Consider the following 26,393-nt stretch of genomic DNA (forward strand, 5'->3'; position numbering starts at 1 on the left):
GAGTGGCATTTTTATGGTATAATTCATCTGGTCTATTCTAGATGATATCTATCTCTTTGAGCAAGAGATGAATAATTTTCCTAAAGATGACTATTTTTTCTCTGAGTACGAGAAGAGAGTCTAAAGCAACTAGTTCAGATATGGGTGTCAATAATGCAGGTATCTCTTATTTTGTTAGGTGAATACTGCTGAGCGTATTATACATACAGAAAAAAATCAATCCAAGCATCCATTTTAGTATGGCTAAGGAAAGAAACAATATCCTAAAAAAGAATCTGAATAGACAAGTTCAGAATTCAATCCTCACATTGTTAGAAACCAGAAGTAATTGACTGATTTCACTCGCTATGTTCACTTGCTATGTTGACTCATAGAGAGTCAGCACATGAAAGAAGATGCAGTCAGGGAACTGGTTAACTAGATTTAAGATGAGTAAAACCTAATTGAGGCCAATGAGGGAAAACTAGATTTTGGTGTGTTACTTATTTTTTCCTCCTAGACTGGAGTCAATAGGTGTGAAATGTTTTTAGGATCCAAATGACATGAGAAAAAAAGCTGAAAGAGACCAAATATGGGGGACATAGACGTTAGGTCAATCCTTTAAGCTGCGGCATAATCAAGTGCAATTTAAATTGCAGTTCAATGAAGCTCAGTGCTGTGAGCACATTTTATATAGATGTAATGTCATGCAACTTCCTCTAAGATACATATTTTAGCCATGGAGTTTGTATTCTGCAACCTCAGCCGAGGACAGTGCAAAGAGCCCATTCATCTGGCAGCTATGAGCAGGCTGCCATCGCACATGATGCCACAGCAGTGCCACTGAGGGGGCAGCAGCAAAGCCTCAGTATAGAAACACAAATAAAATAAAGCTATGAATTATGTCAGGAGCTGTGAACCAGGTCTGCAGCACACATAAGGATCCAAGACACGGAAGGACAGAATATACCTAGTGCTTCCTTCTTTTCTGCAGAGATCCATCAAAATAGATTAGTTACACAGGGAAGAAAACACTTCTGGTCCAAATTTCAAGGGCTACTCTTCTTTAGCTGTTATTCATAGTTATTGTTTTAATTTTTTATTATCTATTTCCAGACACTCATATATATATTTAGGAGAAAATTTTGACAGTCTTTGTGTTTTAGCTGACAAAAAAGAACTGCTTGCCCATTTGCTTTGACTAGAATTTTAAGTGCCTTCAATTATTTTCTGTGTCAGAACTATCTTTGATGTGGACCTTATGTTATTATAATTGCCAGTGTTACCATGGTAAAGGACCATGTTTTCGGAAAACTGAATGGCTGAATTCTATAATGGATTTTAGGCAATGAAAATTGCATTTTAACTTTGTATATATGTCCCCCTGTGAATCACCAAATTACCATGCTTTTTTCAATGCTTTATTCTCCTGGTTGAAGTACAGCTAAAGACTATTCTAGAGTACTGGAGTGACAATAGTGAGATAATGAAAAAATTACCTTTCTTTTCTTGGTTTCCGTTTTTCATCTTGTATAGATTTCTAAGAAAGGAAAAAGTAATTAAAAATACTAAAAAGAAAGCTTATGCAAACATAAAATTCATCAGTGTTAGGCAGGAGAGTGTTGTATATTTTTCGGTAAAAAAAAAAAAAAGATAGAAAATAAGGAAATGCCCCAGAAAAACCTCTTTTAAGAACCTTTGAGACCGAGAATGAGATTGGCATTGTTGCTCCCAAATTTGCTGCCATACTGTGAAAAAAAGCCAAAGTAATGAAGATCAGAACAGAAGAAGGAGATCTAAAACTTTCAAATAGCTATGATTGTTTTAATGATGTTGACAACACTATCTCACTGAGGCAAACTTACTGTGATGCCACGAGAATTTCCATGAGTAGAAGCAATGTAGTGGGAAGAGGCATAATCCTATTCTCATTAATGCCAGCATAGTCTTCACATAGGTTTAGTAGAATGAAATGGACAAAGGCCCCATTTAAAAACAGTATAACAGATGACAAAAGAACCTTTAGGATTCAAGATTTCTAAAAATGCAGAGGAGAGAAGATTCATAGGGAACGTGAATAATTTCTTATCTCTACTAGAATTCTATCCCTACAGCCAAAACAATGCTATGTTGCAGCACCTAACACGTCATACTTCAAAGGCAGTATTTTTTAGTGCAGATTGTGGCCTTAACTGTGTTTTTTGCAAATGAGTGAAAAAGTATTAGAACTAGGGACTGTAAAGTCACTGAGAATCAGAAATCCTGATGGACTTCAGTATGCAGGCAAATGAACATGACATATAATTCCAAAATGATAGGCTGATTTAAAGAAATATACCCCAAAATAAAATTCTCGTGCCTTATATGAACAATGGGCTATTGTCAAGCTTCATTTATACCTGTATACCCCTTCAGGTCATCTGATATGCAAGGAGATGTGTGAGAATGTAAGGAGTCTAATTAATGTCTGTAGCATGATGTGAGAGAAATACCTGATTTTGTAAAATATAGATTTTTTTTTTAAATGCACTCATATTGTGTTCCTTCACTTTCATATGATCTGGGATTGTTAATAATCTGTGAATGCCTGAAGGTCACAGAGATTTTCAGTAAGGCAGAAAATCTGTAATAGCTGGGAAAGCTGACTGCCCTCTAAAGCTGACTACCATCTAAAGTTAGAGCTTAATGACTTACCCAAGGTCTAAGAATTTAACAATTAGTAGGTCTCCTTTCTAAACTTCAGTGTATAGGTATTTACATTGAACCTTTCCCTGACCAGTGAACTTCATGTCAGGAAGACAGGTTTCTCTTTTTCACACCTTCTTGAAAATACAACTCATTGAGGGTAATATTGATTAATACCTTGAAAAGCTGGTGCTAGAACATGGATTAGAATTTTCCTGGCACTACTGCAGTTTTTGTTTGCACTGATGCTGTGGCTGTTTTCTGGTATGGAGCTGGCCATGTAACAAATAAGCGCTCTGAAAATACTATGTTCCTGACCCTAGAGTTTTCGTTTCCTAAATAGGCATTTACTTCAGAATTGTCCTTCTCAGAAATTTCTGAAAACAGATTGCGTGTCATGCCTTTCATTTCAGTCCCTTATCTCACCAGTCTTGCTTTCACAAAACAGATTTTATTCTTACATGAAAAATTATTTTTAAGAATTTAATTTCTTTACAGAATACCACCAAAGCTGTGTTTTTTCAAAGCCCCAGAATAAAACCTAGCTGTATTTGTATTTTTTTGGTATGCCAGACACAACCATCCCTACAGGCCCTGGTGACACCTTCTATTGAAAGGAGAAGCAATTGCTATGGTTAGTTTATTAGCTGGGTTCTCACCAGCTGTTAAAACAGGTCACTAAGATACAGGCACCTCGAGCAAATCAGTTTAATTGCTTTTTTTTGTTGTAAGTGCTTTCTGAGCTGCTTTTACATTTTCACTTTCTCTGCTTACTTTCCTGCCTTTTTTCCTATATTTAAGGGCACTGAAGTCAAGAGGGGAAAGCAGCACTTGGTATCTGAACTTGGACCAAGGGCTATATATAGCGACACTCAAATCCATTAGTGTCCTGAGCTGTTGGTATTTGCCAGTGCCTTCATAATCACAATCTGACACATTTGTAAAGGAAGTTACAGTGTGCATACTAATACAACTTATTTTAATATTTGCTCTCTCTGCAAGATCAAGCACTAATTTAGATGCTCAAAATAGCTCCAAACAAACCTGTGCCTCTCCTGGTTCTCCCCTGTGACTTACAAAGAAACTATGCAGACAGGGCACTTGATTTGGGTATTGAAAATACAAATGCTACTTTTGCATGTAACAAAAGAATGTATGTATTAGGTACAGAATTAAATACTGGTCTGACATAGCTTCCCTGTCTGGGTAACTCTGTACTTCCATTTCAAGTCTCATTTGAAATGTGGAGTTTGTGGCCTGCCTCCTTTCATCAGGACACAGGATTTATGCTGCATAGGAAAAGAATAATGGGAATTGGGCAATTAGAAAGATAGTTTAGGTGGGAATTATCTGATAGTTTCATCCCAGAAAAGCTTCTAAAACTCACATGTATTAGAGTGTAGTAGGTGGAGTCTTCTGGATTATTTAATGTCTTGGGCTTCCGTGGCCTTCTGGGGGGTCTCTGCATTGGGCGAGAGTCTTCTACTCTGGCCACAACTATAAAAAAGCAGAAGACAGCAATGCTTACTTCTTCACAGAACTGGAGGCCTTTGAAAAAAAAATGAGAATTTTGCCAAAGAGAGAAAAAAAATCCACATAGCCACTTTTACTGCTCGCAGTAATTTAAGTAAGCAACTGGTTTGGACATTTTCATCAGCAGTGAATAGGTTTATCCACTTGAGACCTGACTGCCCATAGGGACAAATGCCACATAATGAATGCCAGGCTGGAACAGCCTGGAGGTCTGCCTGGCACAGATCTCTCCTTCTGAAAGAAAAGAGATTCTTCACTTTCAGAAAAGGGCTCTGAAGGGTAATGGCTACTGTAAGGCCATTGCCTCTTAACAGGGACCTGTGTGGCAGGGGTGATATTTTTCAGATTCAAGTCAATCTTTAAGGTGCTGAATGAGGGAACTAGGATTAGACCTCTGTTTCAGAGTTTGTCCTCTACCTTACCACAGTGAAGGTTTTCGTCCAGGTGTCCTGCTGAGGCTTTTCATTTCAAACCAAATCATGTGCCACTGGGCAACACAGCATGACCATGTCCATCACATCCAATGTAGTCTATGTTAGTGTACTCAAATTCCAGTCTCTACTTCTACAAACACTTTTTGCAAACATGTGAGAAATGCTTTCACTCCAATAGAAATGAAATCAAGATTTTAACACAAAATGGAACTACTGTCCCCTGGCAGTCTCCCAGTTCAGAGTTAGATGACTCTGAATTGCAGATTACACTGTCTGGCACACAGAAAACTAGAAAAAATATCTTGGTTATTTGCTTTTGAAAATCTATATGCAATTCTGACAGTGCTAAGATACAGGTCTGCTTGGGTTCATAGGTCATTTGTCACAGAGACAACACTGAGTGCAGGGTTCCTAATGCCTAGGAAGACAACAGAACTGGCCCTGGAGAGACAAGAGATCACAAATGTACAGCCTGGTGAGCCTGGTCTCCTTCCCTTCAGCTTCAGCTATAGGAAAAGGTAACAGTGACAGCAATTCCTTCATGATGAAGGAGAAGGGGGCCGCACAGCAACAGAACACCAGTGGGAGAGATGGGTTATAGAGACACATACAGAGTGGTGAATGAAGTCACAGTACAGTGAACTGAGTGTCTAAGGTATCTTGCATTATCCAGTGAGGTTTGATCTTGCCCTTGTCCTATCACAGATACACTAAGGACAGTCCGTGAAAAAAAAAAACCATCTCCTTATTCATAAATAAACACAGTGTGAGGTTGGAATAGGGATCCAGATCCTAGCGAATTACTAAAGTGTGTTTTGCTGATATAATCCACTTCCACATGAAGTGACTTTAACACCATTTTGTTCCCCTATGACCATCAGAAACCCTTTTACATGATACAACTAAAAACTCTCCTATGTACAGCAGACATATTTTTAATTAAGCAGATAGCACAATAATTTAAAATGAGAAACGATCAGTAATACATCAGTGTAGACTCCTGCAAAATTAGCTGTTTAAGTTTTTTGTTATGTGTGATAAATAAAGGCTTGTAAAGGTCATGGGTATACAGAGGAGCCCGAATGAATAATGTTAATTTATATTGTAGTTGGATAATGATTACATTTATTGTTTTAGTTTCTTATCTGAAATGCAGACTGGTTCTTCTGTAATGAATGAACAAGTATCTTTTTAACATTTTGCACCTAAAAGAACAAGGTGTTTTTCTAAGCTAGGTTACAGATAATTCATGTTAAACAATGAATTTTAGATGCAATGAATTAATTTCAGTAACCGGTATTAAATATAAGTGTATTGATTTCAATAGGTACAGCAGGCTTGACTGGGCTTTTAATGTGGACTGTTGCTACCTTGCTGCATTTCAAATGGGCCACCTGGAGTTATCTGACTTTCCATTTGTTTGAGAGAAGAGGCATACGTTACCTATTTTATTTCTAAACACAACAGGAGTCCAAAGTGGAAACATTACCTTTAAAAAAATCCCTTAAAATTCAGTGCTGTTGAATAGAAATACCTTATGCCCTGTCTGTAGAACATTCAAAAATTTTGTCAGAGATCATAACTGCATGAAAATCTGAAAAAAGAAATGAAGTCAAATTAGCTTCCCCAATTTGGAAGCTCTAGGAAAATTCCAATGAAAAGGCTCTCATTATCCCTAAGGATTTTTTTACAGTGCCTTAAGAATTCATTGCTGTGTATGCTGTTACATTATTTAATTCATCAATGTCAAACAGATAAAGCATTATTGTATTCCAGATTACAATTATTCCAACTGAAATTACTTGTATACTTCTTGTGTGTGTGCTGTGCAAAGAGACTGCTTTATACATTCAAAAAATACCATTTTGACAATGATAAAGGTTTCAGTAAAAAAATGCTTTTCATCTCAACTTTTGTGTTGTACATGTGTAAGCTGTGCAAAAGAACTGAGGGGAAAGAAATACTATGTTGAGTCAGGCAGCTTTCTAAGCTTGGACTTCCATAATTCCTTTTTAAAATTGAATATAGGGCTAAAAATGCACTTCTGAGTTTTGCCTCCAAATTACACAGTAAGGTATATGTATCCTGAATACCACCACAAACTACAGGAACTGAGGAGAGCTGCATGTGCTTGAAATGTTCAAGGATGAGCAAGAAATGTTTGAATAAAGATGAGTCAGTATCAACAGCCCTTTAGGATGAACTGTCTGTACATTCTGACATACAATGATAAGCTTGGAAGACAGCAATCTCGAATCAACATCTGTGGAGCCTAATGTAAATTAACTGTGACTTACAACAGATTTTATACTGAACACTGGAGAAATAGTGTGGTTACAGCTGTGATAAATATCTAAGGGACCAAAGGTCTCTATATATTAAGCCACCTGGAGAAAAGACAAAGCCAATCTTGAGGTCATTCAAGTGAAATGTTACATGCTTGATTTAGAGCTGTTCCACATCTTATGGAGACAGAAGTATAAAGCCAGGCTCAGAATTAAGCAGGAAGGAAAATGAGGAAAAGCAGTAATTGTATAGCTTTTGTAGAGTGAGTTGAAAGTAATCAGTAAAAATGGAAATACAGCAACTGGAATTCCAGGACTTTATAATGACAAGCTAACAGGTATTATTGCTTACAGTATTTATGTGCATGCCTTTCTACTGTTCTAACTGTACACAGCGTGAAGATGTAACTTAAGTTTGGAATTTGCACTGAGAAAAGCACTGCTCTTCAACATCCTGGTTAATAACTTTTAGGTATTTTTAATTCATGGGATGTTTAACACAGCCAGATTTGGAAATTACGGCTGATGGCTGCAAATTCTTAGCAAATTGGAAAAAAAACAGAGGGATAACTCTGGCACAGATCTAGAATTAGAAACTGCAAGAGACTGAGAACTTTCAGATTGTGTACAGCAGAGGTTGACAGTGCTCGATCTCTCACGCCTAAGTCCCACAGCCCCACTGAGGGAAGCAGTTTCAGTCTCTGGCTGACACTAATACTGAATCACAGAATAACAATATGACCTCTAAGATCATCAAGTCCAGCCTTGACCACCTTTCCAGGTAGACCATGGCATGAAGTGTCATGTCCAGGTGTTTTTTAAATACTTCCAAGGATGGTGATTCCACCACTTGCTTGGGAAATTCATTCCAATGGCTAACACCCCTTTAGGTGAAGAAATTCCTGCTTCTGTCCAGCCTGAACCTCCCCTGGTACAGCCTGAGGCCATGTCCTCTCACCCTGTCGCTGGTTGCCTGGAAGAAGAGCCAACCCCCATCTGGGAGCACCCTCCTTTCAGGTGGTTGTAGAGAGTGATGAGGTCACCCCTGAGCCTCCTTTTCTCCAGACTAAACTCCTCCAGCTCCCTCAGCTGCTCCTCATTGGACTTGTGCTCCAGACCCTTCACCAGCTTTGTTGCCCTTCTCTGGACTTGCTCCAGCACCTCTCATTTCTGGTGACCTGGGATTACTGCTTTTTAAGAGAGGATATTTAAGGAAAATGGCTGTATTCCACTTCCACAACCTCCCAGGTCTTATGCTCTGCCCTGGATCTGAGCAACTCCCAACACATATCTACATCCTGGCTATGTGGTGCTCAAAGGACCATTCCTGTAGCCAAGAACCACCAGCCAGTAGTGCCTGCCTACCCTGTTTTGTTCCAGTCCCACGCCTTAGTGCTCCCTGGCTGACTACTCACTTGCAAAGAAGAAAGTCTGGCTGGTGAACACTGCTCTGATCACCCAGTGCTACACAGGCTCCCTTTTCCTTGCAAAGCCTTCCCATTAAATTCCTGTAAATAGCACTCTGACAGGCTACAGCAGGAGGAAGCCTGGATGAAAACCCTGCTTGTCTCATTGCCTCATTTAGTTGAAAATGTCCTCAGCTGATTCGGGGTTCCTCATACCACATATATTTCATTCTAAATACAGAAAATTCTCTTTCTGAGATTTTGTACTTGAACTGTCATTTAATAAGTAGAGGGAAGAGCACTATGATTCATCTAGGATAAAAAAATCCTCCCATAATGATCAAATTCCTCTCACTTCAGGCTTTGATCTCAAGAAACTTGACAGCAGCCATTAGTGCATCTGTTCTGACGCCACAGCAACCCAAGGCTCACCAGCAGTCCAAGGGTGCAGTTCTGGGGTGCAGCCATTACTGAAAAGGCTGAAAAGCATGTAAGAAGCAAATAAAACCTACTCAGAGATTCTAGCCACAGGGAACATTGTTTATTCCAGGAACCTTATGCAGCTTGCTTTATGCATTTTATAAATACAAAGAAACTCATTTAAGAACAACTTAACCTCGTGGATTTAAGATTAAATTAACCTTTTGCTCAGAAGTTCTTTGAACTGCAAGCTTTGCATTTTTATTAAAAACAAACAAACAAGCAAACCATTTAAAAAAATTGAACATTTGTCACAGTATGTCATCAGCTGTCCCCCAGTTACTCCCCTTCTGTGGGTAGCAAATGTAATAAAATATTTTATCAGAGGAAGTGGTAAGTTGTGTGATTGCACAATGGCCATCTACCCAGAGACAAAGGCAGCCAAACTCTCCTATCTGTAAAATAAAATTCATGTGCTATAGCTGCAAAACGACATATAAAACTTAGTGAAGCTGATGAAAAAGTGTAAATAAATGTAAATGACCAACATAATTACAAATCGGTAAATACCACCTGATTTAAAGAACACCTAAAGCTCAACAATCCCTGCCTCCATAAGAGTAGGACAGGAAAAGCAGCCATAGAGGGAAAGCTGCAGTAAAAGCATATCCTTCTGTAAGTGAGTGTGTATAAGTCCTACTGTAACACATAACGTAGGCAGGTAGACAGGAAGGTTCCTCCCTGTTAAAAAGGCAGTGGATGACCTCATCTATCTGCTTCACTTTAGCATGACCATCTGCAGGACCTTACCTCAAATCTTTGGGAGTTTTGTAGATATTTTACTATATTGCATAGAGGAAGAAAATACGATACCCAGAATGTTGGTAACTCCTGTGTTTTAGACAGTACAACTTAAATGAACTGAACACAGGCATATTGTTACTTCAATATTCTCTGTGTCTAGTTAGATCATGTTTGCTATAATAAAAATCCACGTAAGACAATGCAGCTTTGTGATAAAGCCAGTTTTCAACTGGCTTAAAGGCAAACTGTGGAATTAATGTAGTGTATTGTCTTATCTTGTGCATTGGTCATAGCAGGAAAAGAAACAGTTTTCCTGACACGTGAATTACATTCAAGTGTAGAAAAAGAAAGTTCACATTCCACACCAAGAAAGGTTTTTCAGTGGACAGGTTAGCACACTTCACCACTGGGAAACTTCCGCACTGTGACACTGCAGGAGCGTGACATTTTCAGAAATAAAGGGAAGTGGCTGACTGGTCACCCCTTTAGGCAGGGTTGGATGCACAGATGACAAACTCTGGCAAGCTTTTGTCTCCTGTAAAGCTACTTAAATTAATAGCAGTATGAAGGATAGGCTTCACTGCATTTTGCACATGGCAGGAACATACTGGTACATTTTCACCTGGTTCACTCTTGAAAGTGATGAGATCTTTAAGTGATAAAACAGGGATTTGTATATTCCCTTTTCCTTTATCTACCTCTTTTCTCTAGCTTCTGTTGGAAAACCAAGAGGTATTTTCAAAAGCATATATTTTTAATTTTTCAGATTTATCTTGTCAACAAATCAGCAGCATTTAGTAGAGAACTCAATACAGGACCATTAATGACAATCACTAACCTTGCTCTGTCTTTAATGAAAGGTCATAGCACTTGGTTTTCCATTTCCCATTTCTTTTCTCTTGCAAACTTTGGCCTTGGAAACAGGCTGAATCACACAGATTACCTACCAGCTGCCATCTACACTTAGAGGTGTAAACACCAAGGCCTCATTTTAGCAGCTTTCCCATCTGAGAGGACTCTAAAGTGGAATTGAAGTACTTTTAAGATCTTTTCAGTATAGTCATAGGAACAGAAAGAAGTTCCATCACACATGACAACTGAATCCACAGTGTTACAATGAAAATAGCACAGCTAGGTCAGGACAGTGAGAGACAGTCCTAGATCTTATCCCAGCTCTTCCCCAGAGGCACTGCAGTGAGGTCACACAAGCCCTGCCACAAATGGAGACACAGCCAGTTATATGCCACATCTGCCTTCATCTTCCTCCACATCTGCAGCCCAGAACAAGAGCTGAGAAAACTCCCTGTTACATCTATTCCAACAGAAGAGGTCTGAGCAAGCAGCTCAATCAGTTCTTTGGGGTCCTTTTGGTGGAGCACAGGTCTTAATGATCTGCATGCTCAAAATCCCATGTCCTCTTTACTCTCCCAGTACTCTTTCCCACTGCCACCCAAGCTGCTCCAAGCATGTCTGCATTTTGGGAACCTTCACTGCCTATGTTAATTGGAATATAAATAATTCTGGAGTGCATTTCTAGAGATCACACCCTCTTAAGTGCATGAGTTAAATGGATGCTGAATACTAATAAAACCTTACATGCAATTTTAAGGACATACCCACCAACAAGAGTAGGAGTTACAGGTTTTGAAAACCTCAGTTGCACCTGTGGATAGCTAAAAATTCACTCAGCATATATATCATGAACTTTAGTAAATTGTTTGACATATTACCTAAGAAACTGCTTTGTTTTGAAAGCATAGTTCCTTATCCTACCAATAGCACACACAGTTGAGTGACACCTGAGTTAACAAGAGCCAATATTTAATTTTTACCAAATAAAAGTATTCCTAGAGATTGTGTGTCTAGGTCTCACAAAGATTCATTCAGCCATCTTAAGCAGCACTGGAACAAAATAGCAAGAAAAATGGTAAATACATAAATCCCAACCAGGTTTGGGTGTTTCTCTGGAAACTCTGCTCCAGATGTACTGATACAGAACTTAGTACAAAAATATACAGCCAGAGTAATGTGAGCAGCTGGAATTAACTCCTACTTGTTCCCTGACATGACCAGGAGTAGCTTCTTGTCAGTCCTGTTTACAAATGAAAATTCTGCCAACAGTAATGTTAAACATTACCTGACTGGCAAACATGAGAAGAAAGTCGGCCATTAGTTTGCTTATCTTTGGACATCATCACAGGTCTCAGCTGATGGGACAGTATCATTTCATTCAGTTTTTGCTGCAATGCTAAGTAGTCTTCAGATAATTTTGATATCTGAAAAATACATTTTTACATTATTATAGAAAGAAGCATACATGTTCCAAGGTAATCAAAGGTAAAATAGTAGACTAGAGAAATAATTTAAAAGGCATTGCTTCACTGACTGCAGTGCACACCCCTAGCACATTTACCTCCTCATCTCTTGAAAAAAATGAAGATGGGAAAAAAAAAGACACACAGGAAGTCAACACTGCAGTCCACTCCTACAGCTACTTCTTTTTGGTTCACACACGTGGGCAGATGGTGACTTGCTGATGCAAGATTCCTTCTACAGCTGCAGGCATACTTCTTTGCACATGTGCAAGTCTCTGACAGTGGCACAGCAACTTTAGTTTCATTTACAGGGGCATTTCACAATACTGAATCGGGAACCTTGATGGGTAAACAAACATTTGAAAGGCAAAGCTTCTGCATTTAACTTAAATCAGATTAACATTATTTTTGCCAGTACTCATTGTCTTTTCCTCCTTCCTGAAAAGGCTACTTTCTCTTGCAAACTAAAATACGCATTTTTGTAGAACACACATTACAAAATATCTGTCTTAGTTTAGAGAGCAAAACCTTGGTGCCACAGAAGTCAGTAAAATAACTTGGCCATTCTGTCACTGCTCAGGATATTATGTTCCACATACGTTGCTTACAAGCATCTTACCTGTCTTGAAAAGGCTGCCAAATCACAAGCCTCTTTCTCTGAGTCTCCCTTCAGTGTCTCAGAGTCTCCAGCCTCTGTACAGGTGCTTTCCCTACCTTTTGTTGTTTGGGGATTGTTATTTTGAAAGTGTATTGCTTCTGTTGTCTCCTTTACTGTTTTCTCTTGACTTTTGCAAGGCAGTTTCCCTTCTTTTCTGAGTTGTCCTCTCCTTCTGTAACCCCGGTAATTGCTCTGAATTACTACTGCTGCCTTCTCTTTGTCTTCTGAACCTTGTTTTTCTGCCTCAGCTTGCTTCCATGAGCCTCTTCTTAGCGACTCTTTTCTTATGACTCCTTTACCTCCTGTAGGCATCACAACTTCACTGTTTAGGTGGTTTCTTTCCACATCTCTGTCAGTTCTGTGCTGGACCACAGCAGATTCTTGATTTTGCCAGTCTGCACTGAGTGTGATTTGGTTATCTTGCTCTTGCTGGGGTCTATGTTCAGCTGAGGTTCTGACAGAAGATTTGCTGGGTAACTCTTCCAAAAAGTCCTGCTCTTCACCTTCACTAACCTCTTCTACTGCCAGGTTCTGCTTCACAGACGTTGCCTCTCCTTCAGTAGATGTTTGCTGTTGCTCCTCTACATTCCCCGTGTCACTGTACCCAGAGCACTTGCTGTCAGTCACAGCATCAGGTTCATCTTGAGTCTCCTCACTTGCCACTTCTTCCAGAGCATCATTTTGAGCTGGCTGCAGTTGTGCTTCAAGGAATTCCACAGCAGATAATTCATCCTCTGCTATGGCAGCAGCTTCTTCTTCTTCTTCTCTAGGGAGGGCACTTTCCACTTCAGTTGGACTTTCCTCAGGATCTTGAAGTTCTTCCTCATTTTCCTTCTTGATAATTGTTGCTGCATTTTCAATTTCTTGATTTTTAAGTGATTCCCTGAATAGAACAAAGTTTTGGGCAAAAATTACAGATGAAGGAGATAAAGAATAGAGACAACTTTACAACTACCTTTGGTGGTCTTTGTGTACTAACTGGCAATTTGATACTTTGCAACATGGGAAAGATTTAGTGCATATAGCTGGAATTAAAGACAGCAATTATTATTATTATCTCTTAAAATGAAAGATTATATTATTATCATCAACATAATAATTTCTTAAATTCAAAGGGACATCCCTGTTAAACTTCAGGGAAAATTGCCAGGAAGACAATCTAGGTTGTGTGAGAGCTGATAAAACAGTAAGGAATTAATTTAAATGTTAACAAAAAACATAAGGCATAAGCCTTTTAGCATCTCAAGAATGTATAAATACACACAATCCTAAAAGTATTCTGTACATCCCCTGTCATCACCTTTGCTTACCTTGAACAGCGACTTAAAATGAGAGCAGTTCCTTGCAGGTATCTATCTCACTCTTGTCTGAATATTTTTTATTATGAGCTACTTCCAAAAACAGACTCATCTATGGATTACATTAACATTACAGGTAGGTACAGTATTGTTGGCCTTGAAAAGATGAGAAAATTGGCTACTGACATTAAAAACCTTCACATAAATATACATTACTTCTGCATACATATCTAGGATAATCCTAATTTGCCTCACTCTCATCTTATAATGTTGTTATTCAGTACTGTATTTACTGGAATGGGACACATTTGAGTGACATAAGAGAAAATAACACTACCTCCTGCTTTTGAAGACCTTCCTCTCCTTATATCCCCTGTAGTGAGACTGAATTGTTATTGCTGCTTTGTTTCTTGCTTCAGTTAGTTCTTTTCTCTTCTTCCTGAGTAAGTATCCTCTGGCAACTGATACATATTGTAATGCAAAACAACCTTAGGCAACAAGCAATGGGTATCACACACATTTCAGACAGTCAAATTCTAACAGTATTAAACAAAAGCTAATAAGGAAATGCAGACCAGGATGCCTATTAGTATTGTTTCATCTGAAATGATTCCCATAAAACCTTTTTGAGATTTCAGGAAGCTGTACCCAATCTACGTGAGGATACAAACAGCTCTTTCTTCATATTTTGTTGGACTCGAGAAAATACAGGAAGATGCAGAATAAAACAGAAGGACAGAGCTATAGAAGTGTCTCCAGAACACAGTACTCTGAGCTTAATGTACCTGCTTTGCCTGGTTCAGGAAACTGATTTGACTCTGTCTTTCATTTCCGTAAGAAATGCCTGATTATCAGCCAGTAGAGATTACCAGGCTGTCAACTGGCACAGGCTTGGAATTAGCTGAACATTCAATAGATCAGAGAGAAACTGAGAATTTTACAGCTCAGCAGTTACAGAAGACTTAGCTCATGTCCCCTCTGCAAAGACTGATAATTCAAAATGAAAAGGCTCAGCATGAAAAATGTGCTAAGCTCCACAGTAACCAGGTGCACTGTGGCAGAGAAATTCCCTACTTGTGCTTTGTGGGAGGCACAAGGGTAATTTTCTGGTCTGAACCAGAAATAAGGACTCAAACATGGGCCTTTCCTGAGCTATGTAGGTGCTGATGGGTCACTGGGGCCTTGATGCAGTTGCCAGCACGTTGGTATCTGGTGCCATCTGAAGTGCTCCAGGACAGCAAGGCATCCACGTGGAACTGGCTGAAGGAACAGGACAGATGGGACTTTCTGGACAGAAAAGTTGGATATACCAGGTGAAAGAAAGCAGGAGGCCAGACAAGATAACCAGGGCACCTCAAATGACACTAGATACCAGTATAAGGGCAAATGAGCTGAGTGTTTGCTGATTTTGAATATAATTATTCAAACCCTAGGCTCTACTGACTATAACAGCAGTTTAAACACCTAGATCACATTTAGACACCTACACTGAAGTGTCCTAATCAGAAACTGAATTGCATTCAGAATGTTGCTTCAAAAAATTTTGAACGTATAGTTTCCTAATGGGAACTGGCAGTCTCCACAGTGAGGTGATTTGGACAAATCTGCAATTCAAGGGATTCAGCACAAATCCACTAATCCCTAGCAAAATAAAAAGAACATAGTGTTTTGTCAAAATATTACTGTTGAACTCTAATTCCAAATGTAGCAACAAGAGTATGGGAATAGTGGATTAAGGTCATTGAAATACCCTGTGGACATGAAAAAAAAAATATACATCTATACATATATATATATTTTTTTCAACTTTGCTGAGAGTGTTTTGCATCACAGTGAAAAGGTCAAGCTCACTTGAAAATAAGAAGGGAGCATTAGCAGTCTGTTCCAACATATTCATGTAAACTTAGTGCTAAATTTTATGTGCTTTAGCATTCCCCACTCACACCAGCTTGGGCTCCACTAGGTGCAGTCAATCAGTGTGAGAAACACCATATAAAATGGGCATAAGTTACACCTTGCTAATTGGATATAGGAGAAAGAAACACAAATACTTATTGGAAGTAGCACAGTATTTTATATTGCAGTCTGACAGGGCCTTAGAAAAATAGTAATTGAAAAGCACTTGGAATACTTCTTGAGTTTCTTTGACTTCTGAGACAATTATCTTTCTGTTTTCATATAAAAGCCACTCAGTAGGAGTAGTTTTGAAACAAATCATCAATGCACATGCCAATATAAGCTTCATCTGGTCATTTTAGACTATTCTGGTTCACTTTTGAGGTTTTCTGAGAAGTTTGTTATGAGATAGCTGGTGTCTAAGTTTGCTTTTCAAGCTGGAAGAGGAATTTTGTATTGCTTTAGAAATTAATGGGGGAAATGGAGAGAGCTAAGTGAAAATGGACTTAATTTTATTTTTGTCTTCTTGTGCACTGAAATAGTTGAAATGAAACTGCAGACATGACAGAGAAAGTGCACAAAAAGAAACATTCGGGACATAAACAGAGTGAAGTGGTAAGTTTATACTTTTGCATTTGCTAAATATCCTAATATAATTGACAGCATTCAGATGTGTAATACTTTTTGGCACATTACTGGATATGTTGCTCTTAGATTGTTTTCTACACTGATGAAGCTACCAACTGCAGTGAAATTATCTTCAGAACACACTGGCCCAGTGCAATTAACAGACACATCTGACAATGATTAAAACCAACAGTGGTGATGGTATATACCCATGAAGGTGTGTATCTGAGGTTGTTTAAATCTAGACAGCCTGGGTACTGGCAACACTAGCTTATATGTGGGTTTCTGTCTTTGAAATTACTGAAAGTGCTGTGCAGATTTGTGCCAGCTGTTTTTATAGAATCATAAAATCATAGAATGGTTTGGGTTGGAAGGGGTCCTAAAGATTATCTAGTTCCAGCCCCGCTGCCGTGGGCAGGGCTCCCTTCCACTAGACCAGGTTGCTCAGAGCCTCATCCAACCTGGCTTTCAATCCTGAGTCTCTCCAGCTGTACTGCTCCTGATTTCAGAGCTGCCTCGACTGTGTCTAGCCTGGGGATGTCTCTGCAGGGACAGGGCAGACCAAAGTGCAGGGAGGAAAAGGGGATGTCCCATAGCAACACCTGGGCCCAGGGTCATTATGGCTGCAAAAGAGAAACAAACTGATGGCAAAAAAAAAAAAAAAAAAAAAAAAAGAGATGAGTGAATTTACAGCTGGCAGTCTTCCCCAGTATAACCATTACTGATACATAGCAAATCCATTCCTAATTGAGCAGCACCCCCACACACACGACGTGCAGACAGTGTCGTGTGGGTTTCAACAACACCCAGAGCTGGGCAGCTGCAGAACTTCAATATCTCAGACTAGGAGGGACAAGGTTTGCTGTGGCATTTGAGCATCTCACTTCAAAGCAGTCAAAAATGCCTAAACCACTCTAAGGTACAGGTAACAGAATACACTGACCCATTTCAGCTACTGTAGATAGACATATAAAAGATAAGTTATACCTCAGAACATGCAAATGAGCACAGTCAATCAGTGTAGCAAGAGTATGGGTCAACATATTGTGTATGGATAGCACATTAAAAGCCAAGAAAGAAAACAATTCTTACTTGCTTGAAATTTGGTAATATATTCTTCCACTTTTTTATTATGCTTTGCATTTTTGTATTCTTTACGAGCAACAAACCCCCTGTAAGCTGAAAAGAGATGTTAAAAACCAGGTAAACCACGAGGTTCAAAAAAGAATAAAAATATTCTGGAATTACAGATCTCTATTAAAATATTCATAAATATTTTGTAGGCTTTTTCTTACCAAAAACATTGCAAACAAGCACAAAATAGTAAATCTATATAAAAATGCATTTTCTGGTGAATAAAGTTATTATGAAATAAATTAATATAAAACAGAAGATAATCAGAATGAAAAATAAGACTATGTTTGAAAGTATTAGAAAAATCAGTTAATGCCTCCATCCACAGGGTAATTGGCCTTATTATCTACGACAGTTAATATATTTTATTTTCATTATTGCATTATACAACCTTGTCAGTGCATGCCAGAATATTATTAATAAGAGTATTATCTGTGCAATCACACCCTTTCATTCTTAAAATTGCCTTTAAATGTAACACTGATAAATGTAATTTCACTAAAGAGATTGTCATAACCTGGTTAAAAGAAATTTTTCTTCATAAGGACACATATGACCAAGTATAAGATATTCTGTCAAATGGAACAGCAGGAAAAGAGCAAAATCCACATCCAGTACACACATTCATCTAACGGTACACATGCACTACCTTTAAGCAAAATGTTAAATGTTTTAAAGCTATTACCTGACTGTATTTTAATAGCACTTTGTTCCCTTTGTTCCTTTATCTTTTTGTATCTCCTTGAACCCAGCCATCCTCTGACATAAGCTTGAATTAAAATAATCATGTCAACTGTCTCCTTCCGCATCAAATTGAGCTGCTCCACATGATAGTATTTGAGGAATACCTTATAAAGAGAAAAAAATAGAAGTTTTAGTTACTTTCCCAGCCCTTTATTCATTTGATCTGTTTAACATCAACAAGAGTTACAACTTGTTTTCAAATGATTAACAGACCCTGCAGCTGTAGTACCTAAAGGATCATTCTTAGAGGTAGCATTTTCATTGTTCGGGATATTATTTTCCTTTTCTCTTCAGCATCTTTAGTCAGTCCCTGCTTATTAGTGTTTTATGGCAAGATTTTTAAAAGTTTCAGTGCAAACCTTCAGTCTGTAACTATAAATCTGTTTTCAAAACTACAAAGCTGACAGTTTTGTTAACCTATGAAATCTAAAGTGCCTTACATAAATGTGATCCAAACCTGGAACCTTCAATTTCTCAGTTTCCCAATTTTAAATGTAAAACATTGTTTGTTTACTAAACTGATTTTATCAAGCATGAAACTCACATAAGTCCTGAAAAATGAGTCCAACACAAAGATCACCAACACATTCCTGGTGTATAGTAAGGACTTCACTTTTCAAAAAGAGTAGAGACCAAGAGCTACTCCAAATGGGTAAGAAAACAAATTGCTTAATGTGTTAACAATGGCATACTGGAATGACGAAGATACAGTATATTAAAAATTACTTTAGTTTTTCCAAGAACCCAGTTGTCAAGGTGGGCTTTTTCCAAGATGGCAGCACAGGTCTCCGGGCTGACTGGAGGATCATCATTTGTTTTGTAACAGATGAGGTAATACCTGAAGACAAATGCATGGTTCTTTATTTGATTAATGGAGGGTAATACATGCAAATACATTTAAACCATTCTTTTAAGTAATATAAACAATTGCATGAAAGAAAACATAGTACTGAAAAAACCAAAACAGCATATGAAAGAAAGTGCAGTTATTTATACACAGTATGAAGACACTCAATCAAAAGTGGATGAGTGACATATTGCACACCCTGGAGGGTTTTTTAATTCTATACCAACACCAGAAGGTTTTAAAAAAGAAGTCAACCCAAGTAGAGTAGCATATAATTTCTTTCCTGCTCACTACATTCTGTGAAAGTGATTTCAGTGGCAATATAAAAATAAAATAAAAATATTTTAGAAGTTTTCTGCCTAAATTATATTATTTCATATTTACAAGTTTCATGAAAATTTCCTATCTTATCTCATGGTGCTAGACAATCTACCTTTGAGATACTTAATATAATCTGAGATGCATCGCAGCCCTTGTTAGCTCCTTGGAATCAGTTTTGCAGATCCTTTTGCAACGTGTAAGTGCCATTGTGACACATCATCTGTAAGCATTTAATCTGGCAAACTCATTACTCAGAATTAATTCTGACTAGGAAAAGAGGACACGATGCTCACTCATAAAAATTACCTGTGATACACTAGCTCAGCTGCTGGATAGAAAATACTTGTTTGTTCCAGGACTTTCCAAAATGCTCTATAACAAAATGAACCATTTCTATCTTGGGTCTTTTGAATTTAAGAAAATTACATGAATTATGTGTGCTTCCTGACAGTACATTCTGCTTTTTTTTTCTTGTTATTCAGCCTTTAAACACAAAGCCTGGGTTTACCAGCTTTAAATGATGGCAACAGTTTGCTCATGGAATAATAAAGAAAGAGACAATGTTGATTTTTTCATTAACACCTACAGTTCCCTTTTTTTTCTTTTTGTAAAACACAATGAATTGGCTTATTTTTATTATAATCAAATAATGGTGCCATTATCTCATGTCTACCTGCAACTCTCAACTACTAAAAAATTCCAAACCCAAAATAAGACATAAATTTAATAAAAATCCTTTCTCCTTTGAGGGCCATGTCCTCAGAGCCAGAGATCTGCACAGCCCCACTGTAATCAGGGACATGCTGTCTAGAGAGCTACCCCATTATGTTTACTGCTTTTATTTATTTTACCTGAACGGTTAAGTTTGTTTTGGTTGTTCTTTTTTTTTTTTTCCCCATAAAAAAGCTGTCACCAAAAGCTACAGCACATCTTGTAGTGATAATTATCTTTTCCCATGCTGCACTCTTCCAAAAGCTGCATTCTTCCAAAACAGCAACAGTTCCAGGATTTTTTTTTTCAAGAAACAGGGCTATAAAAACATCCCTTTGCTGTTCTCTCATTTCATGCACCTGCAGCACTCTCCTGCTAGCTCTTTGTTTCTAGTGCACTATTTCTTTTATGTGCTTCTGTCTGAAGAGGTAGTGCTTGTTTCTTCCCAGTTTTGATCTCCATTTCACACACCTCTGTTCTGATTGAGGCAGATACTCAGGGTCTTTATTTGTGAGAGAGAAGTGGGGGGGAGGAGGAAGGTAGTTAAAGGAATAATAAAACCACACTTGAGTTCATTACTCTGCTTCTTAACAAGTGACCAATACTTTGGAATTATGTCTTAAAGAACACTGTGCACTCAATGAACTTTTCAGCCCTAGACTAGGAGTCCCAAATTATCACCTAGACTAGGAATCCCAAATTATCTCCCCTGCACAAGCAGGTGCTACACAGTGCTGAAAGGTGGGAGCTAGAGGAACTGTGGTGTTCCTTGGATACCATGGCTGAAAATTCTTGGCTTTAATTTGAATGAATACACTTCTAAAACTCAGATCCTTGAGGAAACTGGCAGAGTATAAGCAAGTAAATTTTTACCCAAATGCTCGGAGAGCCTGAAAAATTATTTTGAGATTCATCATCTTTCCCTACCAGTCATAAACAGGTCACTAATTTTGTGCCTGAACTACTCTTGGTCATCCAGTCTATAACCTTCTTTGTCACAGGAAATGTCTTTGTATTTTTTTTGAAAGATCATGCCAAAAACACTGCTGGTGCTTAACAAGCACTGAATGGCAGTTGTAGGAGAGAAAAGAGCTTCTTCACGTCAACGTTACCGTTTTATGAAGTTAGCGAAGAGTATACGATGTGAATAACCCTGTCTTCGAATCCGTGCTGTCTCCAGAATTCCCGTGTAACGCAGCTGAACCAACACCTTTTCTTTGTCAAACTTGTTTGCCTGCCGGTCGTTGTTTGGCTTGATGCACCTGACAAAATGAGGCTGGCCAACAACCATTTTGGATAACAAATCCATCAGAGAATACTGCAAAAAAGTAATGAGATCTGTCACCAGGATACTTACGAAACTTGTATGTAAGTCCATGTGTAGTTGAAATTTTATTTCGCATGATCATAATCATGTCAAAACCATTTAAATTTCATTAAGCTGGTACTTTATGAGCAGGTGAAGTAAATGACCCAAAAACAATTCTAGCTTTTCTAAGCTACTAGTGTATGCTACTTGAGAGAAACACTGATTTCAAATAAATGTACTAAATTTCATCCAGGACATTCTCACAGATTTCCATGATGTCCAACATATGACACAACACTTACACTCCTTACATTTATTTGCTGATCTTGGAGCTTTGTTAGGTAATTACAGCCATTTGTCTTTTTACTGTCACCTATTTGAAAATCCCTGTTCCCCCAGAGAGTAAATCATCCATCTATGAATGGGAAGTGGAACAGCAACAAGCCAGTAAATATTTCAATTCCTTCATTAGACTGGAGGAAACTAAGACTACCCCAGAAGAAGGGCTGGTTGAACCTTTCTGACTTTGGTATATCCTGTTCATTGTACAGACTGATGGTGATACCATGACTGCCCTGCCAAGAGGAAACTTCTGAGGAGGGCAAAGCTAGAAGATCACAATTCCAAAGTTGCATTTTTCCCACCTCACCAGAGTACCAGGCTAGCAGAGGGGATGCAGCCTGTAGCTCCCCATGCCAGCTGAGGGGAATCTGAGTGTAAACAACCTTGACTGGTGTTTTGAAAAATTACTTCATAGAAGGATCTTATTAAAACAAAAATGAAGAGGCTCATTCCTCAAGATTGAACCTGACTCAACAGAAAGAGGCAGCCAGGAGGTAATGCAGCTCAGCAGTAGGTTGGTTACATGAAACCAGTGTAGGACGTCAAGAACCATATGTTTCCTATTAAAATGTGCAATTCCATTCTGGACAGAAGCTGCACCATGCAGCAAAGTGCTTAATTAGCTCCATCACCAGTGTGCCAACTGAACACAAACAAGTAGGACATGCTAATGGATATCTTTTTTTTCCATGCAGTCTGAGGTGGCATATGCTTGTTTTAGTCACCCATAGATTTCTGTGTATGAGTAAACCAGTGGGGCTGAAGGTGCATTTTCATTTAAGAACATTAGCTATCATGATCTGAGCAAGGATTTCCACTACAGAAATAGTATCAGAAAAGTGTAAACATAATTAAATCATTTGCAGCCTCTGATGCTAGATGTCCTGGTAATGCACTGAACTAGAGACATTAGTTTGAATGAGTTTCTATATTTTTTTCCATCTAGAATATCCAAACAGCATATAGCTTTGGACCACCATGATACCCAAACTGAAATTATCCTTCACAGTCCACAAAGCTATGCAACTGTATCTAAAAAAAGAGAGATCTGTTCCTCATTGCTTGGAGAGAGATGTAAATGAACTCTTACAGGTCATAGAATCACAGAATATACTGACTTGGAAGAAACTCATCAGGATCACCAAGTCCAACTCCTGGCCCTGCAGAGGACACCCCAAGAATCACACCATGTACCTGAGAGTATTGTCCAAATGCTCCTGGTACTATCTGGTGCTGTGACCATTTTCCTGGAGAGCTGGTTCCAGGGCCCATCCACCCTCTGGGTGAAGACCCTTTTCCTGATATCCAGCATAAACCTCCCCTGACTCAGCTTTGTGCCCTTCCTTTATGTCCTGTCACTGGTTGTGAGAGTGAAGAGATCAGTGCCTGCTCCTCCTCTTGCCCTCATGAGGTTGTTGAAGGTCACAATGAGGTCTCCCCTCAGTCTCCTCCTCTCCACGCTGGACAGACCAAGTGACTTCAGCTGCTTCTCATACAGCTCCCCTCCAGATCCTTCGCCATCATCATGGCCCTCCTTTGGATGCTCTTCTCTGCTTTAATGTCTTTTTTTATATTGTGGCACCCAGAAATGTCCCCAGCACTGGAGGTGAGGCTGCCCCAGAGCAGAGCACAGCAGGACAATCCCCTCCCTTGCCCAGCTGTCCCTGATGTCCCCAGGACAGGGTTGTCCCTCCTGGCTGCCAGGGCACTGCCTGCTCATGTTCAATTTGCCATGGACCAACACCCCCTGTTCCCTTTCTGTGGCACTGCTCTCTGGCCTCTCATTGTCCAGTCTCTACAGACAACCAGGGCTGCCCCATCCCAGGTGCAGAATTTGGCACTTGTCTTTCTGAAATGTCTAATGGTTGCTGATTGCCCAGCCCTCTGATTCGTTGAGGTCTCTCTGCAGGGCCTCTCTGCCCTCAAGGGAGTCAAAAGCTCCTCCCAGTTTTGTGTCATCAGCCAACTTGGTATTCCTTTTGAGCTGTGTACCCAATTCATCACGAACATGCCCTCAGCCACTTTATGGTTTGCTGGGAGAGATGACTAAAGAAGAGCTGGAAATTCAGAGCAGAACCAACTCTGTGACTCTGTGCGCCACTTCAGAGGAAAGGATGCTCTTCACTGCGCTTTGCTATTTTAGGACTAGAAGCACAGCCAGTGCTTGGGAAGGTCCACAGCACTGCTGAAGGAGCCACAAGGATGAATTCTGGGCAGCCTCTGTGCAGTAACAATCAAGAACTTTCTCTGGAGCTCCTGCTTCCAACTAACTTTGCCCTCTTTCTTAAACTCTTAAAGAAATGCTACACCACTAATGTCCAATCTCCCTTTATCTTCTTTCGTGGAAAAAAAAGCAAGTGAAAGATTTATATTGATCGTCATACATCATCATGACAGCAATGTGGCTGTGTAATCAAGTACAGTTAAAGATGAAACATCACAATCTCCTCGAGATATTTGTACGGCACAGATTGCTGCACCATATATGCAGTTCACAAACTCTAAATAGATCGGTACTGACTCAACAGGTGCATTTCAAAAAGTAAAAGAATAAACATTTGTTGTACTCTAGAAATATTAAAAGATCTGATATCTTACTCTAAAATAAGAAGCAACTGTCTGTGTTTTCATGCTGGTTGTTTCTCTTGGATGATGTCCAGTATCTCCTGCTTCATTCTATAAAGATGAAGAAAAAAAAATGCACTTTCTATCTCTAGTTAGCCTGTAGTGCCCTTTCCAGTCCCCCAAGAAAGCATCCCTCAGAGAAAATAAATAATTTTGAAAGGATTCTAAACAGCAGAAGTTACAGCATGATCACTAGCACAAACCAGTTACACCAATACTTCATGACACAATACACAAACATTCACAAAAAGGGCACAGGTTGGTAACAGAGCATCTAATAACTGCCACAAATAACCAGACAATGTCTGAGGTCCTGTCTGTTATTTCATTATCACTGTTAATTTGATAGTTCTCTAAGAAACGTGGCTATACTTCACACCAATATTTTAATTTCTCTTTTTGCTACAATACAGCTGGGAAATAGTATTTTTTTCCCCCTGAAGTTGTTATAAAACTATAGCAAGAAAGAAGGGAAATGTTAGGTTTTTACCTCACGGAAGGAATATGAATTGCACAACACAAAGATATCCAGCTAAACAGAAAAGAAAATAGGAGAGGGAGAAAAACCGAGGAAGGGGTTACTTGCTTACTTTCAATACCAAAACAACTACTGCCTTTCTAGTTCAAGTTAGGCTTCAATGCAGAATCAAAAAATCAGTTTTCTTACCTTTGTATGACTGATTGATTTTTGGGAGGTCCACATTTGATAACTGATTGTAGTTTTGCTTTTGGTGTGTGCCAGATTACCTATGGGAAGATGAAAGAAAGTAACTTACGTCTCATCTAAACTAAGAACAATGCTGAACCACCTTACTCATGCCCCCAGTGTAACCACATGATTATAAAGGTCATTGATTTTGTCAGAGCATGTCCTCATTTTCCCTTTTAACCCTTGGGAGCTCTGAAGAAGTTGCATGAACACAGAACATGATTTTTTCTCCTTCAGTTCATACATCATCTACTAGATAAAAAAATAAACAGACTGCTGTAGAAAGTAAGATAGATACATCTTAGACCATTCATGTGGTTTTTGTATATGTACATGTTATTGTACTATTCTAGTTCTAATGCTACATATTAGTTAAAGAGAAATGTGCTAATATCCTCTTGCCCTGTGGAAAAGTGACATGGCATGACTCTACTCTTCACTGCTCTTTCAACCCCCTGGTAAAAATAAGTTTGTACCTTTCCACAGAGCTTGCTGGAAACCATCACTGGCCTGTCCTATCTCTGAAGTGTGACTGGGTATTCCTGGAAGGCTACTAGCTGACATGGACCAAAACTGTTCCAGGGAAGCATTCTAACCATTAATCAGAAGGAGCAGCCCTGTAGGAATGTTTCAGCTACTGTTCACTGGCTCTGTTTGGTTTACTAGCACAGATAACATCTTAAAACTCTAACTTTGGAATTCTAAGTCAAGAAATACCTTCATTATGATAACTTTGAAGGGCTAGGTGCATTGGCATGCTTTACATAGGTCTATTCAAGGAAAAATGAAAATTCTGCTGAGCATTCCATCATGTCTGTCTGTGTTGATAAACTCTAACCATTGCTGCATGTTGCCACTGCTTCTGCCAATAACATAACACCTCTGGGATCTCCCTCTCCACTGGGAGGGCCTATCTCTCTGTGCTCAGCTACTATCAGAAAGAGGTGGATAAGAGTTGGAATAACAGCTGCAAATATGTGTCATGGTAATGCATCTGGTATTATGTGATGATATCAAGGCCTAAATCTCCCTGGAGTTCAGCTGAATATCACAGGGTGGAAAGCAAAAAAAGCGAATTACAGCTAACAGCTAACTTTAGCTATCTGAAAATGAAGTGTCTACAGGATCCCTGCAGTATTCAGTGGAGAGAAACACCTTCAGAGGAGATTCTTCCCACCCCAAGAGAAACACCCGGGATAGGCAAGACGGGCTGGACTTTGGGTAAACCTCTACAATTACTCTGATTCTAGATAAATAACACAGATGAGAAACCTAACTTTTAGTTGGCTATAGCTGGATAGCTTGAGTCAG

The 26,393-nt window shown here is 39.0% G+C and overlaps 1 protein-coding gene across 2 annotated transcripts in view; it reads right to left on the reverse strand.

Moving 5' to 3' along the window:
- The window catches only part of MYO3A (myosin IIIA), a 103,972-nt gene that overhangs the window by 2,756 nt on the left and 74,823 nt on the right, over window positions 1-26,393 (reverse strand). Inside the window, exons 22-33 of one of the 2 annotated variants that reach the window (XM_062494231.1) lie at window positions 25,041-25,120; window positions 24,864-24,905; window positions 24,347-24,424; window positions 21,210-21,415; window positions 18,945-19,056; window positions 18,160-18,322; window positions 17,433-17,519; window positions 14,155-14,278; window positions 12,481-13,402; window positions 11,684-11,822; window positions 4,052-4,161; window positions 1,479-1,519 (exon numbers count right to left, since the gene is read on the reverse strand). In XM_062494231.1, coding sequence (XP_062350215.1) covers window positions 1,479-1,519; window positions 4,052-4,161; window positions 11,684-11,822; window positions 12,481-13,402; window positions 14,155-14,278; window positions 17,433-17,519; window positions 18,160-18,322; window positions 18,945-19,056; window positions 21,210-21,415; window positions 24,347-24,424; window positions 24,864-24,905; window positions 25,041-25,120 — 2,104 coding nt within the window. The remainder of the gene's footprint in view (window positions 1-1,478; window positions 1,520-4,051; window positions 4,162-11,683; window positions 11,823-12,480; window positions 13,403-14,154; window positions 14,279-17,432; window positions 17,520-18,159; window positions 18,323-18,944; window positions 19,057-21,209; window positions 21,416-24,346; window positions 24,425-24,863; window positions 24,906-25,040; window positions 25,121-26,393) is intronic. The other variant, XM_062494239.1, reaches the window with a different exon arrangement.

The sequence above is a fragment of the Cinclus cinclus genome, chromosome 1 (genome assembly GCF_963662255.1).
Source record: "Cinclus cinclus chromosome 1, bCinCin1.1, whole genome shotgun sequence".
NCBI classification, from domain to species: Eukaryota; Metazoa; Chordata; class Aves; order Passeriformes; family Cinclidae; genus Cinclus; species Cinclus cinclus.